The sequence below is a fragment of the Pelecanus crispus genome, chromosome 7 (assembly GCF_030463565.1).
Source record: "Pelecanus crispus isolate bPelCri1 chromosome 7, bPelCri1.pri, whole genome shotgun sequence".
Classification (NCBI taxonomy): domain Eukaryota; kingdom Metazoa; phylum Chordata; class Aves; order Pelecaniformes; family Pelecanidae; genus Pelecanus; species Pelecanus crispus.
Window position 1 is genome coordinate 8,307,874 of NC_134649.1, and position 8,905 is coordinate 8,316,778.

The window sequence follows — 8,905 nt, forward strand, 5'->3', positions numbered from 1 at the left end:
AGCATTGCAGACTGGCTGTGCACAAAGTGTGTTCTTCCCGGCAGCAACAGGCGCTCGCTGCTCCGAAAAGACCTTTGTTGTTTGAAGCCATGTCAAGGCTTTTCATCACATTGCATCATTCAGCTGGCCAGGCTACAGCTTAACCTAATCCAGGGGCGAAAGGCAAGCCCGGAGCATCTGCAGGACCAGATCTGCTGCGGAGGGAAGTGGGATGCTGGGGCGGTGCAGGACCAGCCTTCGGCAGTGGCCAGCCCTGGAAGAGGCCAGTCAGGAGCCGCATCCCTGTATCGACAGCCAAAATCCGCACGCGTTCCTCCACAGTGTGAATGGGGAGCGACTCAGGCTGACAGCTCTTGCACGGATAAACCCAACTACAGTTGGCAGCCAGCGTGCGCAGATAACCCGGGGCAGCTACAGCCCAGCTGTTGGTGAGCACCATGCAGCTAAAAATGCTCGCACCTCTCCGAGGCGAAGCCGGGATGCGTGGCACAGCGGGAAGGAGGGGATCCCTCCCCAGCCTGCCCTGCCACGCTCCCCTGGTTTGCTCATTTTCCCTCCGAGGCCCTGCTAGGGGCGCAAGCTTTGCCCCGCTGCACCTCTGTTTCTGCTCGTTTGTTAATTATGCCCTCACCCACGCGCTGGTCGGCGAGCGCGGCGGGGAAACTCAGAAGACCGGCTCCGAGCACGCAGCGGGTTTTATCTGGTGAATATCTCGGCAGCGGTGCCGGTGCCTTGGCACGGTAACAGAGCCACCGCGCTCTTCCCAGCAGCTGCGCGCGGGGAGCTGCCTGGCCTCTGACCAAATCGCAAGCGGCTGCGGCGAGGAAAGGGGAGGGAAAAAAAAAAAAAAAAAAAAAAAAAAAAAGGGCCCGAAGTGCAAAACAAAAGGCACCTGCCCTGTTTCGCCGCGGTACCCGGTGCTGCTGGCAGCCGCCCTGAGCTCCCACGCTTTAACGTTTCGGCAGCCATCGCCTCCGCAGAGCAGCCAGAGGATGGGGAGAGCCAGGTGCTCTCTGCTGGGCTGCCCCAGCCCCTTTTCCATTTAAAAACACTTCCAAGTCACCCAAACAGCACCAATGGCAAGTTCCCTGCCTTTAAAAAAAAAAATATTACTATCTCTTAACTCCCCAACCGAGTAACAAAAAGCACCTAACGGCTCCATCTCCCCAGTCCTGTCAGGCCACCGGCACCCATGAGCCATCCCCGTGCCCCCCGCACCCAGCCCCAGCCCCAGCCGGGGCTCCCGGCTCCTCGCCGTCCCTGCGCAGCGGCCGGTGGCGGGGCTGGGCGGCCCTTCGTGCCCCCGTGGCGTGGTGCCGGCGGCGGGGCCGGCTGTGCCTCCCGCTCCTGGTGCCGGGAAGGGGTGCGAAAGGCTGCTCGGAGTCCTGGGCGGGAGGGGACTCGGTCGCTGTGGGCTCCAGCAGCAAGACGGGGGACATGGATGTGACGCTGGTGCCTGGGGAGGGAAAGAGAAAGCGCATTAACAGGCGTGATGCTTGGCTCAGCCCCTGCAGGGGAGGGCACAGCCAGCGCAATGCACCAGAAAAGGGGTTGCACGTTGGAAGCTATTGGGGGGAGCCCCCCCCCCCCAAAATCCCAGAGGCGGGTGGAGGTGGAAAGCAATGGGTTGGGGGTTTGGGGTGCGCTTTGCTTTCACAGGAGAGGGGAGAGAGTGGGTGTTCAGCTGGGGAGGGCTCAGAGCACTGGGGAGCCAGGCAGAGCCGGCCAGGAAACTTCTGTGCACATGACAAGGGAATGAAAAGTCGGAGGGAAATGGAGTTATAGCTTTTTTTTTTACTTTTTTTTTCAGGGCAGGGAGGAGGGCCCAAGAACTGGAACAGACAAAACGAAAAGACCCTTTTTCTCTTTTTTCTGCCAGTTCCTCCAAAACCATCCATACAACTGATGTTTCCAAGGGGTTGATTTATCCAGTCTGGGGCCGAGCTCAGACTGCACGTTTCCATCTGCCCAAGGTTAGGAAAAGCCTGATTTTCATCGACTTTCCTCCCCAGGCCAGCCACTCCCTTCCAACGCTGCCTGATAAACTGGCTTCAGATACAACCAGCTGCGTGGAAAGAGCAGCAGTGGCAAAAAACTGCAGTCCCTGTTTATCCAGCCTTGCTATTATGCACATGCAAATGGGTTTCCCTAGGAGCCACTGAGAGAAACTGGCTGTGACTTTGTTCCGGCAATACCAGCGAGGCTGTAACAGGTTGCAAGCAACCAACCCAGCAGCACGCAGGCGAGCTGCAGCATTTAGGAGCTGGAAGATTATCCCGAGGATTTTTTAGGCTGCCGTTGTACCCGGGCCTTTTGCATAGGAAGATGTCCAGCTGTGAGCAGGGCTCTGCGGACGGAGCCCGGAGCGATACACGACAACAAAACCCTGCAGCTTCTTGCAAAGTAAAAGCTGACCAAGCGCCGATCCATGTAGAAGGGAAGCCAAACCAGGCAGCAGTAAAACTATCTTTGCAAAAGACTTGTTATCTAAGCTGTAATTAAATAATCAGGAAAAATCACTGAACAGATCCGACATTTAGCGTAACCGTGGTATCAGAACACGGTTCCGGGCCTGGCACGCTGCCTAAATACTTGCCGGAGCTTTGGGGCTGAAGTTCAGCTTTTAGGTGCCATAGCAGCCTCAAAAACCTGCAGCCTCGGCCCCTCAGCACCCACCCAACGGCAGGCACCAGCTGCTGGTGCCACCCCGCAGCCTTTGCAGGAGCCAAACCCACCAAAGGGCGCCAGTGGGAGCCACAAAATGGACTCTGAGCTTTCGGATGAGCCCCAGGAATAAGTGCCTGAGCGGCGCCTGGCCACCAGTCTCCATTCCCTACAGCCCAGACTGTGAAGAGGGTCCTGCAGGAGCTGAAGGGCACTGGGAGGGGAAGCCCTGGCTCCTAGCTGCTACGTCTCTGTTTTGAGATGGGAGCTCTGACATCTTCAGCCCAGGGGAGTGTTTGTGGCTCAGGAGCCAGCACAGAGGGATACAGCGACTTCCCTCTGCATCTCATCTTCCCTGGCTGGAACATGCAACCTGTGAGCGGCTCCCTCTTCCCCAGTGACCGTCCCAACCCCCAGCTGAAGGCTCCTCTCTCTGGCCCAAGCCCATCTGTGACTTTGCCCTATGAAAATGAGAGCATCATACAGGACAGATTGTTCGCAGAAGCCACTTTTAATTTGGAGACAGGCAGCTTGGAGAACCTGTTCCTGGTACCACCTGAAGTCACCTCCTGGGAGGTGCAGAGTTGCCTCCATCAGTCGTCACTGCACAGGACTGCGACAGACCACCCGGCACTGTCCCCTGAGCTCCTGGCTGGGCTCGGCTTGTGTTTATAAACACAGAGAGTCTTTACTAGCTGAGTGCTCAGCGTTTTATTTCCCTTTTCTAACAATTCACCTCCTCGTCGCTCTACCACCATGGGTGGGAAGAGACCAGGCTTTCACGTTCATATTGCTAATCACGCTTGATCCCTGGAATTAACTGCCGGCACTAAGCACTAAATTAATGTCACACGGCATCCTTGGCAGGGGCCCTAGGACCTCTGTCGAAAGGTGCCCCGGCTCCAGCTGGGAAGGGTAAAGGCCATGCCCTCAAGGAAACGTTTCCAGCTGATCAGTTTTATGCTTTAAATGAAAAGCAGGCTGGGTGTTTTATGATCAACATTTTTCAAGGACGTGTTATTTGGGTTTCAGGACAGGTATGAATGCAACCTCACCAGTTTATAGGTGAGAAAGTTGGTTTTTTTTCATGAGTACAAAGTACTGTTTCCTACTGTGTGATTGCCCAGGCCTTTCACCACCTGCCTGGCTTGCCCTGCTCTGAGGGCACCTTGGATGGTTCCTCCTGAGCCTTCTCCAGCTGAGGGGGCGTTCCCATAGGATTACCATTCCCAAAGCACACCAGCACCTGGGCGTGTGCTGGCCAACCTGCCTTCTGGGTGCCACTTCTTGAAGAAGGATCCCATAGGGACCAAAATGGGTGTTGCAGCAGGGACCTCACATGGTGGGAGCTGCAAGACAGAAGATCCCTCAGGCAGACCCGCTGTAGGACGACAGAGTAGTTGCAGGACCCTACCGCCAGTTACCCCAGTTCCTGAGCCCAGTTTTGGCACATGTGCAGCCAGGACAGGCGAGGCAAGCGTGTGGGACATGGCTGGTGGGGCATGGGCAACACATTTGGGTCTGGCCTTCACTCGCCCATCTTGGTGCTTTATTTAAAGAGCTGTCACAGTGACTGAGGCCACAACAACTTGTTTTTAAAAAAAAAAATCTAGAAAAATGGAGTGAAGAGACATTCTGTCTGGCAAGAATTCATGTATATTTTAAATACTTCTTTTAACTGAAGAGTGGAAGCGAAGCCAAAAAAGCACATAAAACCCTCACACAGTGACTTTTCACCAGTTTTATTTGCAGGTTGGCATATTACAGTTCCTAGTTTTCTTGTGCTTGTGCCAGGCTCCAGATTACAGGGGGAAAAAAATATCTATATAACCCCTGCAAAGCTGTTTATTAGGTCTGAACAGCCCAAATACAGTACAGAGGAAAAAGGCAGGAGAGGAAAATAACATCTCTGTGTCTTTGGAGACTGCTTTTTATTCAGTGGCTGAAGCATCAACTCCCACCTCAAAATATTCCCTATTTCTATTCCCAGCAGTGTGGCTGGTGTTGAACTTTAATATTCAGATGCATCTGCTACCAGAGAAAATTAATTTTCAGCTCTAGGACGGCTCTTAAAGGGAGGCCACATTGACCTGAGTTGAAAATGATGGAGTCCTCACACTCTTTGCTGCAATATTTAATAGTTAATTAGATTACTGAGCCACTGTGACAGATGCTAGGCAACGCCTGAGGAGGAGAATTTGGAAAGGCCATTATCTTCCACTGCTGGGAAAGCTCTCAGAGATCTCATTTTAACCCTTTCCACTCTTGCCCTGCCCTCACTCCGGTCCAACCCATGTTAAAACCAGGTGTTTCACAAATCAAAGCCCAGCAAAATGCTCTGGATGCTTTTTTTTTTTTTTCCCCCCCACCTGAGAAAAGCAGGTGGTCACATTGGGCGAATGCCTGGCAGAGGTGCCAGGAGCTCCTCCTCGGTTCCCAGCTGGCATCAAAAGAGATGATCACTGGGAGATGCCAGTAATTTCACCCGCTGGGCGATTCCCAGGCGCACCAACCACACCAAGTGGGAAGCGGGGAAGTGAGAGGGTGCTAGAGGGTTTGGGCAGCATTCTTTCTTCCCTGTATTAAGTGAAGTGGATTTTGATGAGTCTATGGAAGAATTTCCCTCCACACAGTCCCCACCTTCCAAATAAAATGGTAAGCAAAGCTTGTCAATCCCACGCTGACATGCAAGGGTTTCCCAGCTTCTTCAGCTAGCTGGGAGGTAGTCTCCAACCACCAAAGCAGCATTGTGTTTGTTGCTGGCACTGTGAAACCTGCAGATTGAGCTAGCAGAGATGTTATGGACTTCCTGGGAAGATGATGCTATCCAAGTGTTGCCTTATCAATAGCTGCTTTCACAATGCAAGGTGAGAAGAGTTTTTGGCCTTTGTCTGGCCAGCTGCATCTTGGCACAGATTGGTGAAGACATGCAAAGCTCTGTGTAGCGAAGCTGGTAACCAGACCAGCCACAAAGCATCCCACTGGGGAGGAGAGAGGAGGAACCCACAGTCCTGTCCCAGTGGCACTGCAATAGCACCTTCTCTGAGCAAGCGAGAACAGGAGCACCAGAAGGAGACAGGACATCATGAGTTTCCACCAATTATCTTAATTCTCACACACCCCAAAACACCGATAAACACATTCTTCGTCTGGTTACAAAACCCCTTCCCTCCCACTCAGGTCTCACACAGAAGTCTCAGAAGTTCTGATTGAACAAGCAACAGTCTGGATGTTAAATAAACACCAGGACCATCAAATGCACTGTGGCTTCTGAGCTTCTGCTACCCACTGAAATGTAAATACAGAGCACAAAAAGAGATCCAGGATTCATCAGCATCCCAAGCTGGTCACTTGCCTACATCTTCATCACCTCCAAATAAATCACCTAGATACCCAGCAAAGTATCGAACTACTGAGACTTTTTCCAAAGCACTTGTTGCCCTAGTATGCCCCAGGACTCATATGCAAGTACTTTTAGAAACGGTAATGCCCTCAACCGCATGGGGACAGGATGTATTCTATAGCGATAGCCATGAGAGCAGGTGTGGACACATCTGCCCTCCCCTCCCACCCACCCACAGAATGGTGATGCTGGCACGTCCAGCTAGCTTGAAGCAGAGGCAGAGGAGCTGTGGCCTGCTTGCAACCATCTATGTAGATGTATCTTTTCAGATACTGGGAGGATCATCTGGAAACAAGAGAAACCTGAGAGCTAGCCACGACTTACAACATGGCAGAGCTGATTACTTTTTCTGGCCCTTCATCCCACCTTTAAATGTGCCCTTCTCATAAAACGTGAGCAACCTGGAACCCGTGGCTTCAGCATGGTGCGTGGAGATGCAACTGCAGCGAGAAAGCAAGTTTCAGTTTAAGAGGAGGAGACCCTTACCTTACTGACCTCCTGGATACAAGCCCCCGAGCCCTGACCCCCATCATGACGGCAAGTGCTTCCAGGTGCTCACAAAAGCTGTGGGGATGAGTGAGTAAGGCACTGTTGTGATACAGTTCCATGTGTCTGACATAGGGTCGTAGCAGTCCAGCGTTTTGCATCTCTGAGTCCCAAAGTAACCCCCCACCACGTAGAGTTTATTCCCCGAAGCCAAAGCATGGCATGACATGCGCTTGGCTGTCATGTCCCCAATGCGTGTCCACTGGTCCGTTTCGCAGTCAAAGCGGTAGGCGGATGCTGCTGTGAACTCTGTGTCTCCCCCCATGATGAAAATCTGGCTGCCCAGGACAGCAGCTGCCGTGTAGCGCCAGGGCTGTGGGCATTCGGCTTTGATCATCCACCGATTCTCAGCTGGATCATAGCACTGGACTTTGGACACCATGTCTCGGTGAATGCTGGTCCCACCAAAGACAAAAAGCTTCAGCCTGGCGCTCACCACTGCAGCGTTGCTCACTCCATCTCTCAAAGGAGCCACCATCGTCCATTTGTTGGATATGGGATCATACTTCTCTACTTGCTTCAAGGAAACGGAGGGAGATGCAGGAAAGACTCCAGCTACTGCAGTGTGTCCACCAACCACATACAGGCAGTTTTCCAATTCAGCCGAGCCATGCCCAAACCGAGCTATTAACATTGGAGCAGCTTTTGACCATTCCTCATGGACAGTGTCATACACCCATACATCTTTTGAGACCCCATTCTCTGAGCCCCTGCCTCCAGTGATATATACCTTGCAGCCAATGGCACAGGCACTAAACTCCTTCCGTGGACTTGGCAGGTCTGCTTTGGGGATAATTTCCTTTGCTTTGTGATCCACTTGGTAAACCTTATCACACATGAAGGTCTGTCCTCCCAGGATCAGCAAGGTGTGCCCAGCTTTGCGAGGCCTGGCACAAGGACTGGTGACCACCCCATCATTCTGGAGGATCTTCTTCTTGCACTGAATAGCTTCATCCAAGACAAGCTTGTTCCTTTCATCCACCATGATCAAGTCCTCACAAGCCAAGGCTTCCTTGAGGCATTCAGAAGGAAGCAAGGCCAGACGAACGTTCCTCAGAAGTTCTGGGAGATAAGCCTTCCGCTCATCCAGATCATATTTCACCCACTGGATGACAGCCTTAAAGACCTTTTCTTCATCCTCAATTTCCAGCTCATCACTGGAGATGAGGTCCAGCAGAGTGTCCTTCGAAAGGTTGTTGAAGTCCTCACTCTTGTGAACAGTCTCAAAGTTGACCAGGCACATCCTCCAGGAGAGCTCGTAGAGCCGCCGGCACTGATGAGCATCCGAGAGCAGCATCATGCCCAGGCAGTTGGAAGGGTAGAGGTTCTTCTCCAGGAACTCAGCTGCCGCATCTCGGACGTCATGGAACTGCAGCATGTCCCCAGCCTCCAGGAGGGACTCGGCGTTCTCCTCATTGATGATGATCCGAGAGGAATAAGCAAAGTCCAGCAGCAGCTCCAGCACCTCCGGGTGGAGGCTGTCATGGAAGTTCACCTCATCATCCAGGCTCTCCCGGAGGCCGTTGCTAAACATGGCTTCAAAGTATCTGCTGGAGGCAGCCAGCACTGCCCGATGACATGGGAATGACCTGTTTCCTGCCCAAAGGGTGACATCGGTGAACATGCAGTGCTTCCGCAGGGTGTTCAGATGGGACAGGACACAGTCTGGGTGGGAAGCTTTGTGAAAAAGCAAGATGTTCATGGAGCCGGTGCTTGTCCGGGATTTACGGTTCTCGTGGACACTGACTGACATGATGACAGAGCTCTTGCCTGCAGAGGCGGGGGGGAAAAAAAAAACAACAGAAGCCCCATTATTCTTTTGTTCTTACTGATGTAAGGCACAGAGAATACATGCGATCCAACTCTGGGACATTTGAATGGACCTCAAATGTGAAATACCAGGTGACACCCCGGGGCTCCTACTCTGTGGCTGCTCCTGCACCCTGACTTGCAGAGCCTGTGCCTCCTGCACCCTCACATCTTTCAAAAATTTAACTCAGGCTGAGCAGGGCTGGAAGGCAGAGGGGGGTGAGGGAGGAAATTCTGCGCTATGGTTTCAGCAATGGAGCAAAAAAGTGAAGCAATCAAAATCAAAACTTGATGGGAAATTGTCTCAACAGCCCCTAGAGGGTATTGGCAAACCGCAGAAGAGTTATTTTTCCTTAGAAAACAGCATTGAGAGAGCATTCTATCCAGGATAAAGGGCACCGGTCTGTTCTTGGCTCAGCAGAAATCAAGTCTGGCTTCTGATTTTCAGGAAGATTATTGCAGATTTAGGAAAGACAATTGTGA

General features: G+C 52.5%; 1 protein-coding gene across 1 annotated transcript; it reads right to left on the bottom strand.

Annotated features, from left to right (window-relative positions):
• Positions 1 to 6,596: 6,596 nt before the first annotated feature.
• On the bottom strand, positions 6,597 to 8,381 carry KLHL25 (kelch like family member 25). The gene has a single exon (XM_009484744.2). It carries the CDS (start codon positions 8,364 to 8,366, stop codon positions 6,597 to 6,599), a length of 1,770 nt encoding a protein of 589 aa, XP_009483019.1. The 5' UTR covers positions 8,367 to 8,381.
• Between the last annotated feature and the right edge of the window lie 524 nt (positions 8,382 to 8,905).

What these genes read in the sequence shown, in the direction of transcription:
- KLHL25 (XM_009484744.2), bottom strand. Translation starts at nt 8,366, where the DNA reads ATGTCAGTCAGTGTCCACGAGAACCGTAAATCCCGGACAAGCACCGGC.